At 39.2% G+C, this 22,783-nt stretch overlaps 2 protein-coding genes across 3 annotated transcripts; both read right to left on the bottom strand.

The window, feature by feature from the left end:
* Positions 1 to 204: 204 nt before the first annotated feature.
* On the bottom strand, positions 205 to 7,829 carry LOC134668856 (uncharacterized). Its single transcript, XM_063526330.1, has 10 exons — positions 7,212 to 7,829; positions 6,319 to 6,491; positions 5,595 to 5,660; positions 5,121 to 5,261; positions 4,108 to 4,371; positions 3,019 to 3,163; positions 2,640 to 2,781; positions 1,821 to 2,019; positions 1,333 to 1,471; positions 205 to 673 (listed from the first exon to the last, which is right to left on the bottom strand). Exons 1-10 carry the CDS (start codon positions 7,461 to 7,463, stop codon positions 314 to 316), a joined length of 1,881 nt encoding a protein of 626 aa, XP_063382400.1. The 5' UTR covers positions 7,464 to 7,829; the 3' UTR covers positions 205 to 313.
* Positions 7,830 to 8,073: 244 nt separating this feature from the next.
* LOC134668855 (uncharacterized) lies at positions 8,074 to 22,518 on the bottom strand. 2 transcript variants are annotated; one of them, XM_063526328.1, is made up of 10 exons: positions 21,789 to 22,518; positions 19,141 to 19,218; positions 16,550 to 16,719; positions 14,155 to 14,362; positions 13,586 to 13,773; positions 11,169 to 11,313; positions 10,688 to 10,876; positions 9,541 to 9,665; positions 8,761 to 8,925; positions 8,074 to 8,440 (listed from the first exon to the last, which is right to left on the bottom strand). In XM_063526328.1, exons 1-10 carry the CDS (start codon positions 22,221 to 22,223, stop codon positions 8,098 to 8,100), a joined length of 2,046 nt encoding a protein of 681 aa, XP_063382398.1. In that variant the 5' UTR covers positions 22,224 to 22,518; the 3' UTR covers positions 8,074 to 8,097. The 2 variants fall into 2 exon arrangements, with proteins under 2 accessions (XP_063382398.1, XP_063382399.1); XM_063526329.1 differs by lacking the exon at positions 10,688 to 10,876 and having other exon boundaries at positions 21,789 to 22,517.
* Positions 22,519 to 22,783: the final 265 nt, after the last annotated feature.

Genomic DNA, 22,783 nt, shown 5'->3' with positions numbered 1-22,783 from the left:
TACATACGAGTAAGTTAAAATATAAATCTTCCTCCATATGTACGCAAATATTCGTATTTCGTACATACCTAGAAGGCGGACTCTGTTTCAAACGGCACATGCGAGTTGTGTTCAGATATCTAAGATTTGATACCAATACGATTTTAGGACTGCTTCACATGCAAGCGGGACATACTGGGAGATAGAAAATCAAATAACTTATTTAGTTTATGATACTTTAATACGTTAATTTCCATACCAGTGTGTTACGCTAAAGTATATACCTAGGTACGTGAGTGAAAAGCGGGTGTTCTTGCGCAAATGAGAAGTTATTTCAATTAGGAGTCAAGAACGGTTCTTCAGCTGACGAATTCCGTTGACTCGTTTTCAAATTATTCAACACGCTGCTGACAACAGAGTTCTCAAATATCCTTTCCGGCCATGACTCCGATCGCCTGTTGTTTTCACAAATCACTGGCATGCGGCTAGATCTTGGTGTTCCTCGATGGGATCGGAACGATCGTGTTCTATTGTCTCTGGTTCCTAGCAAGGAGGTTAGGAGCTTGTCGAGTGCGGCGATGTCTTCCTTTTTGGTGGGATGTTTGACGCTGGCGCGGGGTGACGCTATGCTGGAGCGGCGGCTAGAACGAAGGGAGACTGGCGTACGAGACTGCATGCCGATTGTACGGAATACCTGAAGAAAAGGTATATATGAGTCACGTGTCCCACAGTAATGCAGATTGCAGAGTACCTAATTCTTATAAAAATGAAAAAAGAAATGATTATAATGCTCATTTTGGACTTCCACAGTGTACATATTTGGCGCAGTCGGTAGGATCTCAGGTTTTAGACGGTAGAATCTCTCTTATCTCTGTCTCTGCATTTGCAAGACGGGACGAATTCAACATTTTCAAAGTAAAGCACCAGGAACTCCAGTGCCCTGTTTATCAAAAGCTTGTAACTTGTAATACAAGTGGAAGTCCCTTTCTAACAAAAGCGGTCAAAAAGGGACTTCCACTTGTATTATAAGTTACAAGCTTTTGATAAACAGGGCACAGGAAGGATTTAACATCGATTCTTCTTCCTCGTGTTATCCCGGAATTTTGCCACGGCTCATGGGAGTCTGGGGTTCGTTTGACAATTTATCCCATGATTTGACGTAGGCATTAGTTTCTACGAAAGCGACTGCCATCTGACATTCCAACCCAGAGGGGAAACTGGGATTAGTCTTAATGGGATTAGTCCGGTTTCCTCACGAGGTTTTCCTTCACTGAAAGGCATAACATTCATTGTGAATGTTAATTGTGTGATATTTAATTGTGAAGTAACTATAATATAGGTACTATTACATACCTCGTCAGCAATGTGGCTCTGGTAGCTCATCCGCTTAACTTTCCTGTAAGTCTCGTCATCAAGGGCTTCTTGCACTGCAGCTTCTAACTTGTCTTTTATATCTTCATCAGATCCCTGGTTAAGATCATCCAAAATGAATCTGTCGGAAAAAGAAATAAAAATCAAGATCACCTACACGGCTACCACAAGTTGGCGTTTGATATTTACGCTAGCGTCTGCGTAAACTTGATTGCATTCCCTCCCTATCGCACCAATACATCAGTACGAGCGAGATGGACTGCGAACGAGCTTACGCAGTCGCTAACTGCTCGTGGTATACGGCTACTGGATAAAACTTAAACGCGTAATAAAAATAATTTTGGCTTTTATACCCAATCCGTATCTATCGAAATCGATAAAAAATCGTAAGTAAGTAAAATAAATTATGTAAGGAGGTCAAATTTTCAATTGATATTAATCCACAATCCTTAAACCAAATCGGTCCTTACTCAGTTCGTTCGTCCTGTTCGGCTTCGTGCAAATTAGCCCTGTTTGCCTCTCTAGCCACTCTAATGTCTTGTTCCCAAAACCTCCTCAAATCCGGAGTCGAAGTGTACGGCGCGGCGACCTCTTTAATCTTCAAGAATATTATGGCCGTGATAAATATGCAGATTACGTTGACAATTGTAAGACAGCAGCTCACGATGCCTGAGGGATTTATTAAATTAAATTAACGAGATTACTCCATTATCTAATTAAGGCATTTTGCCAAGAAGCTTATAAACAAAATTAGAATCGTCAGAAAAGGACTACCGACTTCAAAAAAACCGGTCAAGTGTGAGTCGGACTCGCGTTTCAAGGGTTCCGTGCATTAACCAATTTTTAACAATGTAGTTTTTTATGTGGAACGTGAATGAAATGTCTTTAAAAACCCGTAGGGGTCGGATCAAAAATTAAGTCCGACTCACGCTTGACTGCACATTTCTAATAGGTTTTCCTGTCATCAATAGGTAAAGAATTATTTTGACTTGAAGAATGGTCGGACAGACAGACAGACACACGAGTGATCCTAATAAGGGTTCCGTTTGAGGTACGGAACCCTAAAAAGGAGGAGGTTGACATGTTCACAATTCGTTGGAGTCTTTTATTTTCTTGGCTAATTTCTTTAGGGTTAGCATCGCGCATGTGACACTGCTGGGTTTGTAGAAGTCCAGGCTGCGGAGACTTTGTCGGGGATTTTCATTACCTCAACTTTCATTCTACATTCATATCCAATTTGTTTATAAGCCTCTCGCATAGCCAAAGGTCGTTTAGTAAAGAATACTCACCGTTAACAGCGAATTCTATGGGCAGATAATCGTGGTATAAAGGTTCGTATGATGAATTTCCAGTGTAAGCTTCTCCTTTTATATGCGGTATTTTAACTCCTGGATACAACAGCCAGATGCAAGCCAAGGCCCAATATAATCCCTAAAAAGAATTATTACAACAAATATTTACTGTACACGGTTTTCGCATTAAGGATGATTCACGCTAGTCCGGGCCGCGCCCTGGCTGAGGCGTCCGACATATGACTTTCTATGATGGCTGATCGGTGATCACATGGTGCTTTCCATAGAAAACGAAGCGCCGGAAGCTACGGCCCGGCCCCAGCCCGGTCTAGCGTGAGTCATCCTTTAATGTGAAGTTAATAGGAGTTTCACTCACACAATTCACGACTGGTGGTAGCAGTGATGCCGAAATCGCAATACCGATCAAAGGCCCAGCGCTCCCTTGTAGTAAAGCTAAAGCCACACCCGTGCCTGACGTCAAGGCCCAGAGTACGCCCATCCAAAGGGCACGAACGTTTCCTCTGTAATAAGTTATGAATAGTGTAGAAACTTATAAAAATACGATAAGTATGTGGAGAGTTGGCTGGAGACCTTTGTTTTGGCTTTTAAGCGTGGTGGGGTCGGTGGGGACCACGCACCGATTGTGCCAGTGGCTGTTTTGTCTGGTGGAATAGTAGAATAGTAACATCCTGTTGCTGAATAGAGTTCATATATAGTTAGACCGTAAAAAGTCTGCAGCGATTTTGATAGCCCACGCAGAGCAAGTGTCATTTTAAACGTCAAACGTCTATGAAATTATGACGTGTAAATAACACTTCCACTGGTACTTTGGACTGGACTTTTATTGGTGCGACTATATAGAGGTAGCAACATTAATAAAAATAATAAATTTACTGGAAACTATAGCACCTGTCAATGTTTTTCTTAGACAATAATAATTATTCATTTCATTTCAAACGTACTTTTGGTTTTTTCATTTATAAAAATTACTCTCTCAGTCCCTATGGCCTTAGTTGTGCTACATGTGGTCCTTCGAGCCGGATACATAGGTACCTAATACCAGGCGTGGCTCACTCCGCGATTTCGTCGCTTTGCTACAGGTAGCTAAAAGTACATCCGTTCGACCCCAATTTTGGGGTTTGCCATAAGCCGCGCGTGGCGCTGTCGCCACCTAGCGGCCATATCTGTGCTGATCGTGACAGACGCGTTTTGTTAGAGAGTGAGTCTTCTGTACCTAGTACTATTATTCATTCTGTGGTAATACTGAAAATTCCTGGACTGACCACTCAGAAAAAATAAATAGTCTCATATATATATATATATATATATATATATATGCATATATCATGATCCAGAAACTTTCAGTATGGCCCACGTATGAAATTGTAATCCCTGGATCCGTTTTGATGAGTGTAACAATTGTTAGTCATTAGGATTTTTAACTAAGTAGGTAATGTTTAGGTACCTTGATTTCATCTCTTCAGTGGGCCAATCACCGAAACCCCATGGCATTTCTGTAGTTCCCAAGATAAGTCCAAAAATAAAGCCAAAAACCAGCGAGAAGAACATTCCCAGAACAAGGCTTTCGAAGCCGCTTCTGACGAGGCTTCTGTCGGCTATGATGGTTCCGAAAGTTATGGACATCACTGGGCCCATGAGGGGTGATACCAGCATAGCCGCTACTATGTTTGAGGCATTGTTTTCTACCAGGCCAAGGGCAGCGAGGGAGCTGTGGACAAAAATAAACAAAAACACAAGCAACGGTTGATAAATACTATACTCGTGTACGAATTCTTATGTATAGGCAAATTTGGCCGCATTGGCTCTACTTTTATACACGGTGTAACACGAGGAAACCGAATAATTTTAACAGCGTATTCCTGATCATATTTAGAAACAAAAATGTCCTATAACCTTTTTTGAAATTCGCCTAGTTTCAGAGATAATATTAATTAAAAAAAAAACATGTTTTTATTGTTACACAGTGTTAAAAGCCTTTTTGACGGTGATATTGCTGCTATGGGACGTAGTTTAAATATCCTTATTGATAGCTTAGATGTCGAAAAGTGACAAGTATACCTAACACTGCAAAAAATTGGTTTTACGAAAAAAAAATGTAAAAATCTATTTTAAGTGACAAGTTTACCAATAACATTTATTTTTTATGTACAATACAAAAAAAAAACTAAAAAATTTTTTTTTGGCGTAATTGACCTAAACTCATATTACATTTTTTCCTTCTTTTGACCTCAGAAATGCGTGGTTAAAATTATTCGGTTTCCTCATGTTACACCGTGTATATAAATTTTTTGATGATTTATAAGTATTTGAGGGTAGGTTTGGTTAGGTGATTTTGTGAACTTGCCTCTCACATTAATTCAATAAATAAGTTCACCGTTGACAAGTTGAGTTATGACGTAAATTTAATTTCGGTCTATTCATATCTACCTATACCATCTAGGTAAGCTAGGTACTTACTCAGCAGTGAGAATCAAAGTGAGATAGTCAAAGGATAGTTCGCCGCCTCCTCGAACACCGTCAACCACTTGCTTCACAGTGAGCTTTGACCGAATTGACTCCACAAAACTGCGCCAACGCTTTGCTTCTTCCGATTTTCGTCTACAAATTATGTAATGTACCTACCAGCCGTATTCGAACAATGAGTTACGTCAAATACTAGACATTGAAACGATATGGATTAGATATGTCAGTGTCAGTGACATTTCTTCAAACAAGAACGTCACTTTTGACACTTGTTTGACACTGACATATCTAATCCATATCGTTCCAATATCTAGTATTTGACGTATCTCATTGTTCGAATACAGCTGTACTCAAAAACAATAGAAATAACTATTCAAACTAGTGTCCAACGCAAAGTAGACTCTATTTAATTTAGTCCAAGGGGATTGACTATTCATAAAATCATATTTAGGACTAACTAAAACTCACATAATTGTGTCCTCGTCGTAATCGTCATGTTCAACGGCCGAGTGTACAACACTGCATGGTAAAACGCTGGAAAACCACACTCATTTTTAGAATACTTAAGTATCATCGAAAAATCAGATGTAGGGGAGGTACGGGACCATTGGGCTGTCGGGAGGCTCGGGCAACCCCTTGTAAATTAGGACATTAGAAAGGAGTACCCGAGCCTCCCGGCTGTCCAATGGTCTCCTACCGGAGTAGGTTGTACCTACGTTGTACCTATAGTTACCTACGTAAGAATCTTGATTCTATTTATTTGCTACAATAAAGGACTGACAACAGCGCGGCGCGCTCATTCTTTCTTCCGTGACTGGCAACATGTCAGGAATTATTTCAAGAACAAATTTGTAATTTTGATTTGATTTTAGTATGTGTTAAGCTCAATTTATGTAGGTATACTGGCGTTCCAAAGTGCATGAAAATGTTTCAACCTTAATATTAAGGCATTACAGTCGACATCTATCCATGCACTTTTAAACGCCACTGCATGTACATACTCATACATATATGCTGGTTACGTCTAGTATTAAGTAAGTACGTGTTGTGATGGTATATATTTACACACTTCCAGCTTATTATGCCCTTCACCGACTCGAACGGGTATTTACCATCATGGCTATTTTTCAACATGCTCACCCGCTCCTCTCAAACTGCCTTAAACAGACTAAATAATAGTAGATGGTCTTACCTTACAACTGACTTCCATTTGACTCCAATCCCCAGCTGGGTCAGACAATGCAGCATGGTTTCGCACTCATCTCCAGTGGGCAGTGGGAATATGACCTCGTAATAGTTTCCCGGTTTGTCACCGACCCATACTACTTTGCTCACTTCAAGCTTGTCTAGCAACTCTTGCAATATCTGTTCCCCGGGAACAGTGTAAGAAGCAATTTCAATTATTAGAAATGTCTACACACCAGTACATAGGCACATTTTAATTTTTATATACACTTTACTGCCTAAGTTTATTCAACGAAAATAGTAAAAAAAGTACCTACGGTTTATATGTGATAGGAAGCGGTAATTTGAACCCTACTACACCATCTGTACTTTAGTTATTTATTTCCCCGGGGATATAATTTTATGCATAGGTACCTATTTATATGCAGCACCATCCCTTTCTTCAATAGCTCATCAAACTGTGAACTCTTCAAACTTACTTCTCCTATTATGGAACTAGATAGCAAATGATATATACTACACTACACAAATAGATGGGGTTTGAATAATAAGTAGATACACTAAAATAAGTTTTTGGCAAAAATTTCAATTTTGGTACAAGCTTTTCGCTGACTGTACTTGCCTTACGACAGACAACTAATACTTATCGAGACAATTCTAAAAACCCCTAACACAATTAGGTTGCGTTGTTTCATCTCAGAGTTCCTATGGCCACCTCCTGTCTTCATCATCAGATCAGCTCGATGGTACCATAATATTGCATTGTCATCCGATTTATACATGCATGCAAAATTTCAGCTCAATCGGAAACCGGGAAGTGGATCAAATTTAACTTGCAAGATTTGATTACAGACAGACAACGGTCAGGTGAAAGTGAATAAAAGCTTGAAAAAAACTTACGCTCTCCAACGTGAAAAACTTATCTTCCTCTTTAATGTTATCCAAAGTCGCGTTATACGCCTCATTGTAATACTGTTGAGTCAACTGCACGGGGATACTCCGAGACTTCTTATTCCTGAGCTCTACCTCCAGCTGATACGGCTTGAACGAAGACGGAGTCTCGATCGGGAAGTTCTTAGGTTTCCCGTATCTCAACACATGTTCGTAGTTACTTGAGGGAATGCAAACAATAAATATGACTCCTGAAGGCATGGCTGCCTTACGGTAAAGTGGCACGAGAGAATGGTTACAGATAATAAGTGGAAGGTAATTTAACCCTGATTAGACGTATTACTGTTGACATGTTAATTGGTAAACGGTTGATACTGCCACGGCCAAGTGCACTGAGCACAAACACATAATGTAGCACACATATATGTATAAAATAAACATACGATCGTAGTCGTCATTAGTTCTTAAAACAGCATATGATACATCCACAAAGCAGTTGTACGGGGTGATTTTGTTACGCTTGACCATATTCTCAGAGGTGAAATATGGAGGTCTTATGAACCACTTTTACTATCATATGGGGTTAACTCTGAAATCGCCCCTTGGAATATGGGTAATTATAACAAACTCTCCAGCGGCGGTAGCACGGTCGCATTTTTATCGCTTGTCACCATATGCCTGTCACATTCTAACAAGTACCTATGTAAGTGCGAAAGTGACGCGCATAGTGACAGGCGATAAAAATGGAACCATACTGCGCCCGCAGGCACCGACCGCTATCTATACATATAGAACATGGTGTTACAACAAGTCAGGACTAAATATCTTAAATTATTACAAGACAATTTCGGATATATTTTAATACTAATATTATTACAAACATATACCTATTTATTCAAACATTATAAGACTTACTAGCTAAAACCACCGGTCGTTTTGCGTCCACCGTGAGATTCGAAGACGGTTCTATAATCGGCATCGACGACAGTTCACCTTGCTCGCGTTCAAATTTTTCCTTTTGATAGTTTTCTTGCCCTTCGAAACCAGCGTTACAGAAGCTATTATTAATGTTATCGAGATCTGTAATACAGTGTTTAGTGTAGAAGTTTTCGCTCTGTATGTTGTTGGATATGCGTATGTCTGATATATCTGTTTTAGGCGTGATACTATCTATGCTGTTGTAGATGTGTCTTCCATCTTCCATATTTTGTTCATAATTTTGGGGCACTGAATTAAACCTACAAAGAAAACATGTTTATTACCTGCTGAAATTTTAAGTATTGAATACAAATGCCAAACGTGTAATTTATACCTATGTCAGTTTGATTTATTAAAGTTATGTTATGGGTTAAACAGGCTATGTAATGGTTTATTTTATATAAGTAGGTGATTATTTTAAACTTTCTTATTTGGGTATAAATAGGTGCCTACATACAACCACAAAGCAATCTCACGTGTTCAATTTAGAGGGAAACATAACTTTCAATTTTTTCCATGTTTACGAGTAAAATATGAATGTGAATACTCTGATTGATTAGGTACTGATTTAAATACTAACTGTTCTTTCTGCATGCAATAATCCTCTATATTTTGAGCTCTCATGCGCCGAATGGCCGGCGTCTCTCGCCTGTAGGTAACCGTGTCACTCTGAACCGGCGAGATTATCGGCTCCTTCCCGTCTTGTTCCTGCTGATCCTTTTTAGAACACTCGTTCGACCAATTGCTAAAACAATGTACGTCGTAAAACTATATTTTTTTTACGAAAAGGTGTTTCATAAGTTTAGTTATATCGTTTTCAGTTATTAAAGTGCGTCTAAGTTTAAATCAACGATTCTTAAGGTCGTATGGTGCCTGCAATACCTTGGGCACTAACATTTAGGAAACTTAACGTTATTATTTTTAATTAAGATTTAATCTCCAATAATTATCATACATCGGGGTTTTCGGTGCGGGAATGTTCTACACTAGCCAAGTAACAGGTAAAAACTGTAAAAAACTATACTAATTTAACATTTCTAAGCACATTTGGACCTTAGTACCTACGTTTAATTCATAGTTTGGTAATTATTTTACAATAAACAAAGTTATAAATACATGTAATCATTCCCGCACCGAAAACCCCGATGTATAATCATACATTACAGGCAGCATACGAGGTATCCCGCAGTCTCTGGATCTGGACGCACCTAAATTGGTGTGCGAATTTATAAATAATATATAGAACATCCCTATGAGCTTATTCATTAGATGTTCCAATCTTCCTTCCTTCCTAAGATCGGATTTGCCCCTAAAATTCTTAATATTAGTAGGCTGTTCCTAACTAAACCAGTATAGGTACCTGTATTTCTCCCACGATATATTGTTGTTTTTCTTCAGTATATTCCGATTTGGGGACCTCTGTGAATTGCGATTAGCTCTCCACCATAAAATGTCGCGTCCATCCAGGGGACATACTTCTTTAATCTGGAAAGTGAAATTAATTGCACGACCTGAATTATTTTTAGCATCCCTTTTTCATAATGTTTGATGATACTCAGGTAATCATTCACTACTTAGATAATCAATTAATCACTAATAGTTAGGTAGGTACTTATACTAACGCTATTCACAATCTGAAGAGGTACCTACTTCTCTTTCCTTCTTCTCTTCTCTTACCTATTGTAATACTTTCAATGACGTGAGTAATACTACTAATATTATATCTAATAACCCGTCGAAATTAATTAAGTCTTATGAATTTCGCTTCAATGGCCAAATTATAATACCTTTTGCACTAACACTCCCGCTTCGTTTCTACAAAACATATACCGTCAACTGGGGTGAATAGGGATGGTTGGGGTGAATAGGGACAGAACTTAAAATGTGATTTACCGAACAATTAAAAAATACAAATACAAATTGTATCATCATAATAGTCGATTTTCTATTTGATAATACAATTGGTGTTGGGTAATTATTAAATCACATTTTAAGTTTTGTTCCTATTCACCCCAGCCATCCATATTCACCCCGGTTGACGGTAGTCATCGACGTAGCTTGTGGGTGTCGTGGGCTTACCTTATAAACAGCGACGCCTGCAAGGCATATGCAGGCAATATTGACGAGTGTGAGACACAGCGACACAGAGCCGAGGATCGCCAGTTCCGTGGGCGGGTCGTTACTGTGGTAGAATGTGGTCACTACTCCGGTAAAGGTCTGGTCGTCGGCGAATACCAGGTGGACTAGCGTCATGACCACCTATAGTTCGTCAGGTGTCTCTAGGTGGACTCACCTTATAAACAGCGACGCCTGCAAGGCATATGCAGGCAATGTTAACGAGCGTGAGACACAGCGACACCGAGCCGAGGATCGCCAGTTCAGTGGGCGGGTCGTTACTGTAGCAGAATGTGGTCACTACTCCGGTAAAGGTCTGGTCGTCGGCGAATATCAGGTGGACTAGCGTCATGACCACCTATAGTTCGTCAGGTGTCTCTAGGTGGACTCACCTTATAAACAGCGACGCCTGCAAGGCATATGCAGGCAATGTTGACGAGCGTGAGACACAGCGACACTGAGCCGAGGATCGCCAGTTCAGTGGGCGGGTCGTCGCTGTAGTAGAATGTGGTCACTACTCCGGTAAAGGTCTGGTCGTCGGCGAATATCAGGTGGACTAGCGCCATCGCCCATAACAATCCCTGGAGAGGATTTAATATTTAGTAACATTTTGGGTCTGCAAATGGTGTAACATAAATGAAAAAATAATAATTCAGCCTATATACGTCCCACTGCTGGGCACAGTGGGCACAGGCCTCCTCTCATGCGCGAGAGGGCTTCGGCTATAGTCCCCACACTAGCCCAATGCGGATTGGGGACTTCACTTTTGAATTTATACACCACCACCATAGGTACCACCATACCAGCCAGTGTACCATACTATAAAGAAAAAGCTCAATAAAAAAGTAAGTTTAACGTTAAGCAATGCCTTACAGCGTTAACTGCAGGTGGCAGCAGGGACAGGGAGATGGCCACGCCAACTAGTGAAGATGTGTATTCCCCGAGCACCGCTACAGCCACCCCAGCGCCGCTGGGTATCGCTACCAGCACGCCCACCCACAAAGAGCGCAGCTCACACCTGTATAAAATAACAACATATCTTTTTAAACCATTGACGTATATCTCAGGACCGGGCAATAAGAATGTGGCATGAATGGGGCCAGTACAGCGGTGTGACACCGCTAGAATGCGATTGGTTGATGAGTTCGCATGACGCGCACGATTGGTCGCAACTAGTTGCGTTAGACTGCACGATTGGCTCGAAAGGGGTCATCCATTAATTACGTCACACGAATTTCTAGGTTTTTTGACCCCTCCCCCCCTCCTTGTCACACTTGGTCACATTTGGCAAACCCCTCCCCCCTAGTGTGACGTCACATTTTTTCTACGAAATCGCCAAATCGAATTAAGTAAGTACTTAAGTATTATTAATATTTTATCAAAATATTTTTGACGATATAAATATTAGTAATTTTATAACCCAAGACTGCTTAGGAAAGAAAATGAAACGAATAAAAACGATTATCGTTTTAAAAACTTGTTATTTAAATGTACAGCGAATAAAATAATTTAAATAAATTTTCGGTTACTGATGAAGTCAAAGTGACGTCACAAAGTTTGTGTCTCCCCCCTCCCCCATGTCACAATATGTCACTTTTTCTTGACCCCCTCCCTCCCCGTAAACGTGTGATGTAATTAATGGATGACCCCAAATCGTGAGTGACACCGCTGAACTAGTACCATTTTTAGTGCCCTTAAGGCCTTACGGTACTATAGTTAGTTAGGACTGGCCAGTCCTTAGATATAATACGTCAATGTTTTAAACTTAAGTACACTTAGATCTAATAAGGGCGTGGGCACGGTAAGAAAAGATAGTCAGATCTCACGCATGAACTGTATTTTACCTGCATGACGCGTGACTCTAGTTGAGCAAAGTGATAGACTCGAATCTTTGTCGTAGGTACTTACCTACCAGCGAATAATAATGCAGGTCAGGTTGGATACTAATTTATATTAGCTTATTAAGTATAGGTAAGTACCTATAATGTATTAAAAAGTGACGATATTAAAAATAGTTTTTTTGGTATTTTTATCCTGGTGTGTTGTAGCCTGTTTCTTAAATTATTTGCAATATCTATTGCTGAACAAATTCGAAAACTGCGTCTATACATCTAAATTGAATTGACGACGTAACACAATACCTTTTATCCAATAATAATCGATCAAAAACAGGCGATACAGCCGCGACCTAAATTAGGATGAATTACACTCCACTGAACAAAAGCATAATCCGTGTCTTTTGCAGAATTTTTGATAATTTCCTTTGCGGATCCAAATGCTACCGCGTAATTCAAAGGGATGTTATTATACCTACTCACTGTCAAAGAAAAAGAAATCCTAAACATCAAACTCGATTACAGAAGAAAATATCATAATAAGTTCATTGAAATTAAAACTTGCTATCTACCTATTTACTTAGAGCAGACGCAAAAGTTTTGTATTAAGTATGTACAGTGGACGTCAAAGATAAGTTTACATTTTTCGCTCATTTTTCGCCTTATTACAAAGGAGTAAGGTCCAAAAGTGTAAACATATCTTTGACGTCGACTGCACCTAAGCCGTTTTTTTTCCACTAGGAATTACGTTGTGCACTCTGGTCGAATCAGAGTTTGTTCTTAGCCAATATTTTTATAAACTCAAAATTAAATCTATATCGCATATCAGATTTAATACTTATAAGCTTGTAGAAATCTTAAGATATATAAAGATGCTGATGGTGTTTTATTAAAATTCCCCTGACAATGCAAATTTGAAGGCCAGGTTACGAGAAGTTACGTCAACACTGGTGCATTATGCATGAGGCAGGGAATGAGGCTCGAGTGCGACGAAGTTAACTTGCTTCCCGTATGACTCTTATGAAATCCAGTGAAGTAATTTAATACATAGGTACCTACCTAATACTAGCGTCATGCCTTGGTCATGCCTAACTATGTAGCAGCTAGAATAATGCCGTCATCTAACCGCCGTTTAGAGTTAAGTACAATATAATGGTTGCCGTCGCACATTATCATACACTATCTATCGGCGGAAAAATAAGGTACTTACCGCCTGTTGTTTAACCTCTTCTTACTGTATTATGTATTATTTTCCGTAATAACGTGTGCAATAAACTCGCAATATAGAGTATTTGTATTGTATTGTACACAGTAAAGTACAATACAAGCGCTGCTATTAATCCGGCAAAACATTGTCGTCATAAGGTCGTCATTGAAAAATGTGGGAAATTACACCTCAAAATTTCAAGTCTTTTTTAGTGTAGGGCATTGCTGCCAGACTATTTTTACACTTACCTCGCCATCATCTCATCCGTAGGCCACTGGCCGACACCATAGCGTTCGTCCACGGCGCTGATTGTCAGGCCAAAGATGAAACCAACCACCAACGCAAGGAACAGCCCCAGCAGTTCATGTAGTACGCCCATCTGCTGCAGCGAGCGGTCACGGACGGCCGTGCCCAGGGTTCCCGCTGTTATGGGACCCTGAAAAGGAACACGGTGTTGGAAAATTCCACAAGAGAGCTTACGAACGTCAATGATTTGGTTTTGAGAGTGCTTTGCTAGGTTTGACTTTGTGAAGATTTTAAATCTAACCATGAGTATCATAAATCGGCATTCTAGAATTTCCAGAAGTATTAGTAGCTCTTATAAAAGAAACTGGTGAAATGCTCCAAATGATGTTGATGACATAATCGTTGAGTTACAATAGAAATTATTAAGACGGCCTATTACTTCCTAATTCGTTATTAAGTTTTAGAGTCAAGGATAAGATTTTCCACCATGAGCACCATGACCAGTAGTATTCAGTCATGTATTTAAAAAAAATTCCTGTTACAAAGTAAGGAACCTACTTCTGATAATTACCATAAGTGGCGAAATCAGCATACTAGCGACTAGTACCACAGTGGAGTTCTCCACTAGCCCAATGGCTGCTACGAAGGCAGCCACGAGCAGCAAGAACAGCCAATCAAAAGTCAGCGCCGCCTCCGCGCGGACGTCGTGAAGAACTTGCGCTAAATTCGTGCGGGCGCGGATGGACGAGGAGAAGCGGGTCCACGCGGAAGCGTCGGCGCTACAATATTTCAATTACCCATTTAAAACCACATTTTTTACATTTAAGAATGACTTTAACAAGTCAAATAACGTTTACCTTATTTTTAACCGACTTCCATTTCATAGAAGGAGGAGGTTCTGTATTCGGTTGTGGCTATTTTTTTTTTCTATGTACGTTCACCGATTACTCCGACATCCGTAGTCCGATTTGAGTAATTCTTTTTTTGTTTGAAAGGAGCTACCTCCGAGTTGGTCCCATTTTAATTTGGTTCTGTTCTGATGATGGGATCCATGAGGAATTGAGGGAACTCCTCAATTTTTAAAGGCACATGCATAGTGATTTGGGTGTTTTCTTAAGCAACTCGAGCATTTTCTCGCGAAAACCGCCACTTTGATAAAGTAGACCTGATGATGATGATTGTTTTGATGATAATGATGATGATTTTTTAAATGTAGTATGTTCAGCGATTACTCCGGCACCTGTGATCCGATTTGAGTAATTCTTTTTTTGTTTGGAAGGAGTTGCCTCCAAGGTGTTTCCTTATTATTGTTGGTTCTGGTCTGATGATGGAGTCCATGAGGAATTGAGGGAACTCCTCAGTTTTTAAAGGCACGTATAAAGTGATTTCGGTGTTTTCTAAAGTAACTCGAGCATTTGCTTCCGAACACCGCCAATTTGATGTAGTGCAAGTGTAGCCTTACCACGAGTTTGACATTGACATATTCGCTAAGTTAGCGATGCTAACGACCATAACTTACTTTTTATGCATCTCGCTCGCACTAATATGCCAGTACGAGCGAGATGCAAAGAAAGTAAGTTACATGTATACACGCTAGCGAATAAATCAATATCAAACTCTTGGTAAGCTGGTAAGGCTACTGATCGGGGGTTAGGGTTAGGAGTTAAGGGGTCGGATAATGGTGGTTGAAGGGCTGCTGGTTCAGGGCCGAGGGGTACATGGATTAGGGGTTGTTGCGCTGTGAGGTAGAGTGATCGGGGGGTTGAGGGATTGGGTCAGTGGCGGGGCGGAGGATGGATTTAGTGTAGTGAGAGGAATTATAATTTCCCAGATGGACTCGAGAAAATTCCTGATTACATATTTACTAAAGTAGGTACACGAATTTAGTGTTAATCATGATGTTGTTTTTCATTCATGCGTCGCGCTCTTAACAATTAAAACTAAAAATGGAAAAATAAAAACTTTTTACAAAAAAAAGAAAACCGACTTCAAAAAGGATGAAATAAAATATTATCCTTTTTAAGTATATGCGTTACCAACTGATATGTTTGAAGTCGGTGCCAAGCCAAGTAGTAACAATACCCGTCAAAAATAATCAGCTTTATGACTATAAATCCCATTAGAACTGTACTAATAACTATTATAAATGTGTAAGTAATTCTGTCTGCCTCTTTGTCGCCTTTTCATGGCTAAACAACTGAACCGCTTTAGTTGAAATTTGGCAAGAAAGTAAATTCCTTGAATTGTTTTATATTTTGAAATGTAGTCCTCTGAATAAGGGACGGAAAATAACTTCTGTCCTAATCCCACGCTTGCGTGCCGACAAACATGGTACGGACTGTGCCAAGAAGATTTGATCGTGTGTTCTTAGGTACAGTCGACGTCAAAGATATGTTTACACTTTTGCACCCTACCCCTTTGTAATAAGACGAAAAGTGTAAACATATTTTTAACGTCGACTGTACCTACAGAAAGTACGTTCATTGTCGTCGTGTAAGGCAATCCAATGTACATCCTTATGGAATCGCACCCAAATCATGGTATGCTTCAAAAGTTGGCTTGGCACCGACTTCAAACATATCAGTTGGTAACGCATATACTTAAAAGGATAATATTTTATTTCATCCTTTTTGAAGTCGGTTTTCTTTTTTTTGTAAAAAGTTTTTATTCATAAATGTAGCAGTCGGACCAAATGACCAAAAATATATATAAAGTATTAAGTACCTACATTCGTTAAGATCGTAATATTTTTAAAACTTTCTGTTAGTGACTAAGGTTTTATCGGCAAACGGATTAATAACAAAAAAATATATGTACAAACTGACATAGGTACTTGATTAGATACAAACACCCAAAACAGCCAAAGCAATTGCAGAGGCTTAATACGGAAAGACAGACGGATATCTGTCCATGTTTGCATTAAGTGTCTGCACTCGCTTTGGCTGTATGTATTAATATAAAAATACCTTCTAAATTCCTCACTGCCATTACGCGGCAGATCAGTATCCGCAGCTTTGAAATGCAGCGCGCAAGGAATCAAGCTCACGGAGGACTGGAAACGGGAGCCGATGCCGAACTTGCTGAGCACTTGGAGGAGCTCTTCACACACGTCACTGGATTCCAGGGAAAATAGTACCTGAGGAATGAAAATATTGTATTCTTATAACACTATACTTTTACCTATAGTTATTTAACAGAATGGGAACAATGAAATGAACACATATTAACTCACATTATAGACGGGTCTAACGCGAATTTTATTCAATTACCTTGATTTACCGACGTTTCGACACAGGCAGATCAGTCAGCCGCGACCACGACCAGTGAAACCTGTGTCGAAACGTCGGTAAATCAAGGTAATTGAATAAAATTCGCGTTAGACCCGTCTGTAATGTGAGTTAATATGGGAACAATGAAACAATGCATCACTGAACATTACAGCTCTGTTAATGTCATATTTAACCAAGCGCATCGTCTTGGACTAGTCCAGTCGGTTTAGTCCAACGGTCGGCAACAGGCGGCCCGCGAACCTCCTTGGCTATTTTGTATGTAATATTGCCAAACGACAATGTCTGCTAAAGTCACAAATATTACCAAAGTGCGGCCCGCGTCAACTTTGTTAACTACTATGTGGCCCTTGCCTGCCAAAAGGTTGCCGACCGCTGGTCTAGTCCAACACGAACTCCCATTTTCGAAATTAGTCTATATTCTCCATCTTAATCACCCAAGTGTAATAGAGAGAGAAAGGTGAACTTCGATTTTATTCCAGATTAAGACTTAAAATTTACATACAAATAGGTACAACACAACACTAATGCGATCTGTACATAGGAGCGGCGAGCCACATATAAAACCGAGTCTGGGTTTGAAGCCTGTTTTTCTTGATGCAATATGAGTTTCTCGGAACTTTTATTAAGTTAAATACAATATGATATTTTCAAGAACACTGCGACGAAGATACCACGTCGTGAGACAACAAGTAATCCCAAGAAAACCGATATCCACTGGGTTTAAGGGAGAGAAAGCAGTGGCTTTCATATTTATCTATCTTTTAATAAAAAGATAAACGTGTCCGACTGAAATTGCGATGGCGACGAGAAAACATCTTCGCTAAAATGATTAGTCCTTTCCTTTGAAGTGTTTTCAATTTTCATTACATTTTACATCATCGTAAAATGTGCGTAATTTGCTCCCGTCTCCCCACTGAGTATTGTGCTCCAACAGTTTTATAAACAAAAATTACATCACAACCTTATTCAAGTGTAACAGTTCAACACGATAGCAGTGATGGTACCTACTTTAAATCGGCATACTTATATGTATATATCAACATACCTAACACAATAGATTAATTTTAGAATTTAAATTTCATTTCAAATTTAGGCAATTTCTAATTTAATAGCAATCCCTTGTCGTGTGGTCATTGGTATTTTGCCGCGTTATTATCATCTTCATCCATTAACAGCTTCATCCATTGTTATAACAAGAAAGTAGTAAACGGCGCGGAATGGCCAGCAATCGTTGAAGACCACCGGGCCTTTATGACTCGATTTAAATGTTGGGCACGTGCTATATTGCTTTGGCCAGAGAAGGATAAAAACTAGTTTAATAGACGTTACGGGATGGAATTCGTTTGTTTGTTTCTGACATTTCGTTTGTTTGTTTTCTCACTATTGCACTTATTATGCGCATAATATGGGGCCTGCTAAAAATAGAAAAATTGTTACACCAAGAAAAGTCTGCAAAGATTTTAATAGCCCACGAAGTACTAGTGTTAATTACCTATTTTAAACGTCAATGAAACTTCTATGAAATTATGACGTATAAATAACACTTGCAGTGCGTGGGCTATCAAAATCGCTGCAGACTTTTCTTGGTCTAACTTCTATCTGGTTCTATATCGTTCACATATGCAGGCGCTTACCGAACAGTCGATGTTTTCGAACGATTAAACGTGAGCCCAATTCAGATTTATATATTTGTTAAGGTTTTGGTAAGACCTTGACGATAGTCTGGGTGATTGACGCGCGTCTCACAATAGCTTATCACGTAGCAGTCTTACTAATTTGACTTTATAAATAATAAATAAATATTATGGGACATTTTTTACACAAATTGACTAAGCCCCACAGTAAGCTCAAGAAGGCTTGTGTTGTGGGTAGGTACTCATACAACGATATATATAATATATAAATACTTAAATATATAGAAAACAACCATGACTCAAGAACAAGTCAAGTATCATCATACAAATAAATGCCCTTACCAGGATTCGAACCCGGGACCATCGGCTTCATAGGCAGGGTCACTACCCACTAGGCCAGACGGGTCGTCTAAGACTTTAAACGTACCAATCCATTATTATGTATTAAAAAAAAATGCATTTATTTCAGACTAATAAGTGTCCATAGTGTGTTAGTAACAAGAAAATACTTAAACAACTATATTAGTACCTAAACCTAAGTGAAGCGAGGACCAGTGCCTGACTAGGCCACTGTCCCACCTCCCCACTACTACGCTCAGGAGGCTAAAACCAGTAATTAAAACCAGTGCTTACCTGCCAGTACTTATCTCCTCTAGTAGATGTCCATGATGCGTTATCAATTCCAAGTTGTGTAATAACCTCGGACAGAATCTGCGAAAATTAGCATATTATATAATTTAAAATTTGTATTTTAGCATCAGGGATATTAACCGCGAAAATCGAAGTTCGCAAATTGCGTGCAATATTTTCTGTCACTCTAATTAAGCCTTCATTAGAGTAAAAGAGAAAGATCCCCGCAATTTGCGGTAGTCCCCCAGTGTCTACCTAGAAAGTAACATCTCTGTCAGTTAGGTTTACATTGAAACTTAGTATTAATGGGTAATATCTAAAATTTTTTATAATTCAGTAGTGTATCTCACACTCGATGGTATATGATGAAAAAGAGTTGATTAATCTCCCAAGTTTAATTTGCCACCTAAAAATATACATTGAATTTTTAAATTTAGAATTAAAGTGTGATTCTCTTTGCTGATCTACTTGTAGTCTACGCTAGTCGCATCTGTCGGAGAGCGAAGGGTCAGAACATGAAAAATCAGGCAACTCAGTACATTACATAATGTAATAAAACACCTGGAAACCGTCAGATGGTAACGCAAGACACAGGTATCGATTGCAGTCGATTGTCGAGCCTAATTGGGGCGAGGCATGACTAAAACGAGGCTAAAGCGGAAGGCGCCACGCTTGCCGGCAACTCCAGACATTCAAGTGTTTGTATTGACGTTTCGCAAATGGGTGAAGTTAAAACAACTTAGAGTATGTTGCACAAAACACCGTCACTGTTGAAGGATCCGCAAAATTTTATTGTTCAAGGATTTTTATAGTTCACTGTTGAGTGACGTTGATCAGTCCGCTTATTGTGGTTGGTGCAACTGGCCCTAAGGGATGGTTTACATGGGCCAGTCCACGAACGGTCAAGTCGTATGGGTTACCAGCATGGCTTCGATACATTGCCGACTTGAGGTGCAACAAATGTAACCGATATTTTTGATTGCATGGTTCTCTTCTATACGTAAGTTTTGTTAAACATAATATTGTCTTCGGTTACCGCGATAATTACTCATGAAATAAAAATACGGAAACGGATTATCAAACATTGATTTTGGGAGGATGCCCTTTAGTTTAAATCGTTCGTTAACACTGAGAATAACCCCTATTGCCCACGAAATGGTTTTTCACCCTACTATTCGAAGACTGCTCATTATGTGACTTTGCATATTCACAAATGTTTTTTGTTTTGTATTATTATTGTGCGTAGGTGGCACGTTATCAATCGCAGCCGCCGCTAGACCGCTGACGAATGGGTCATCACCTCATCTCTGTTGGCCCAATTCGAACAATGCTTATAAGATGCGATTCATTCATTCTTTTAAAATTAAATGGCTTCTGTCCAGTGTGACTATTTCGCCAGTGTTAAGCTCTGAGGAGCTTTAAATACGACTGAAATTGTACGGTTAGTACAAGACAGGGTACGGTGATTTTATTAGCTCTTGTAAAGCGATAGCTGGACTTTACAAGTAGCACGTGGACTACCGGCCGTTAACTCCTTATAAGATGTCACAACGATACCATAGCGATTTGTCAGTGTCAAAAGTGTCATTTTTGGTTGGAAAAATGCCACTTTTGACACTGACAGATTGGTATCGTATCGCTGTGACAACTTATGGGCATTTTTAGAATTGGGCCGTTAGTCATTATGCAGATTGTTGCAGTTTACTGCGCATTACTTATAAATTTATAGGTATTCAAAGCTTTTTTAGATTTATTTGTGCTTATTGATGCTACGTATTACTGAATCGCGATTAGAAAGGGATTGAGATAGCTGTCAATCCATATTGATTTTGACGTAAGTGTATGGAAATCTGTTATTTCTAATCCCTTTCTGATCGCGGCATGATAATACTTCTACGCAAATAGCGATCGGTGGTGTTTGCGGTTGTTTGCCGTCTTTGAACGTTACTGTGAGTTGACTTGTGCATGTCAGTGTAATAACTAGCCTCAGACATATTGTAAAGTAACCCCATATGAACCCACTGTTATATTCATAAGAACTACCCAGGTATACTCCAAGCTTATTATTTAACTTTTGTTGAAAAAAAAAAATTATAGGACAATTTTACACAGATCGACCTAGTCCCACAATAAATATTTGTGATGAATAGACAAATAAATGCCCTTACCAGGATTCAAACCCGGGACCTCCTGGTCACTACTACTCACTACCGACTAGGTTAGGAGGAGGAACTAAGTACTGATGACGTTTTTAACGCATTCAAATCCAATGCTAACTTATTTAGCTCAAAGATTACAAAAGTAAAGTTATGCCCGTTTATATATTTACGACTTCACTTTCCCTTACAAAATATTATCATCACTATTTTGTTTTTATTAACCCCCGACGCAAAAGGAGGGGTGTTTCACGGTCAAACGTATAACAATACGTTTGACCGTTTTATACGATTGCAATTGAGTAACTACGAAGGGGATCCGAATTGGAATGGTCCCTTCATAGTACGAGAATATATAGTCATAACAGCCTGCAAAATCAAGTTTTCCAAGCAGAATCTGACCTTATATCGGAGCCTGAAAAATGACATATTTTCACGACACAAGTCGTTATTTTACTTCGCCAAAAAATAGAATACGCCTCAAGAAAAACTCACCAACTCAAGAGGCGCATCCCAGTGAAAAGCAGTTAGCACGTCCGTGATGCAAAGAGGCCGTGAAATCCGCAGCTTCCTCTTCCTCGCCCTTATCGCCTGCTTCACTCTCCAAGATTTCCTATCGAACTGGCTCCCCACATCCCACTTGTAACTCTCATTCAACATATTATCACTCTTAGACTTCACTAACCCATTATCACTACTGCCATTCACACATTCCATCGACTTACAGTTCTGCAACCCATTCTCCCCGTACGTATACGATTCGAACGCTAAGTTCCCGAATTTTTTGTTTTTCTTCAGTTCCCGGATTATTTTTGACGTGTGCTCATATTTTTCTTTTTCCATTAAGAGTTTTGAGGATTTAACTTTCTCTCTTAAGTCTTCTTCGTGTTCTTTACATGGTATGTTAACGATAAAAAGCACCCCCGCCATTGGAACCAAAACAAAACACTTTTTGTTAGTAAATAATAAATCTAATTACATATGTAGTTGTCACTTAGAATATTTTTTCCAAATTAAAGCCACTGCTGCTGTGCTGTTCTTGTGAGTTGTCTTAACGAACTGTCTAAAATGGAAGTGAAGTGACATAAACCATTGTCTTTTATTATAGTTATAGCATTACGTTACGAAACGTCACGCTTAACTGCAACAGGGAAAAATACTTAATAGTTTGAATTGTTCGGGATGTTAACTAATAAAAATTAAACAAGCTATACAAGGGCTTCTGGCCTTGAGATTCTGCAGTGTTTATTAAAATTTAATTAAGCATTAAGTCGTCTAGGTCGCGTAGGTAAAATTTGTTTCAAAAACAGTTCTTTTCTCGTAGCTCTTTGGGTTGTAGGTATATTGTGCTAAAAATTAGGCATTTTGGCCGCGTTCAAACTGAATAAAGTTTGAACCCTATTTTCACCCCTTTACTAGTAAAATTAAAAGAAGTGCTGTTTTAGTCGAGCTCGAAAAAAATTTTGTAAATAGGTATTATATAATTTATG

This window comes from Cydia fagiglandana, chromosome 11 (assembly GCF_963556715.1).
Source record: "Cydia fagiglandana chromosome 11, ilCydFagi1.1, whole genome shotgun sequence".
NCBI lineage: Eukaryota > Metazoa > Arthropoda > Insecta > Lepidoptera > Tortricidae > Cydia > Cydia fagiglandana.
Note: the sequence above shows the minus strand (reverse complement) of the source record. Positions and strands in the feature narration are given on the sequence as shown.

What these genes read in the sequence shown, in the direction of transcription:
- LOC134668855 (XM_063526328.1), bottom strand. Translation starts at nt 22,223, where the DNA reads ATGGCGGGGGTGCTTTTTATCGTTAACATACCATGTAAAGAACACGAA. An exon ending in GGGATGCGCCTCTTGAGTTG is followed by an intron (nt 19,219 to 21,788) that starts GTGAGTTTTTCT and finishes TAATTTTCGCAG; the next exon opens with ATTCTGTCCGAGGTTATTAC. An exon ending in ATATCGTGGGAGAAATACAG is followed by an intron (nt 8,926 to 9,540) that starts GTACCTATACTG and finishes ACATTGTTTTAG; the next exon opens with CAATTGGTCGAACGAGTGTT.
- LOC134668856 (XM_063526330.1), bottom strand. Translation starts at nt 7,463, where the DNA reads ATGCCTTCAGGAGTCATATTTATTGTTTGCATTCCCTCAAGTAACTAC. An exon ending in TACGACGAGGACACAATTAT is followed by an intron (nt 5,262 to 5,594) that starts GTGAGTTTTAGT and finishes CATAATTTGTAG; the next exon opens with ACGAAAATCGGAAGAAGCAA. An exon ending in ACTTTGATTCTCACTGCTGA is followed by an intron (nt 4,372 to 5,120) that starts GTAAGTACCTAG and finishes TTTTGTCCACAG; the next exon opens with CTCCCTCGCTGCCCTTGGCC.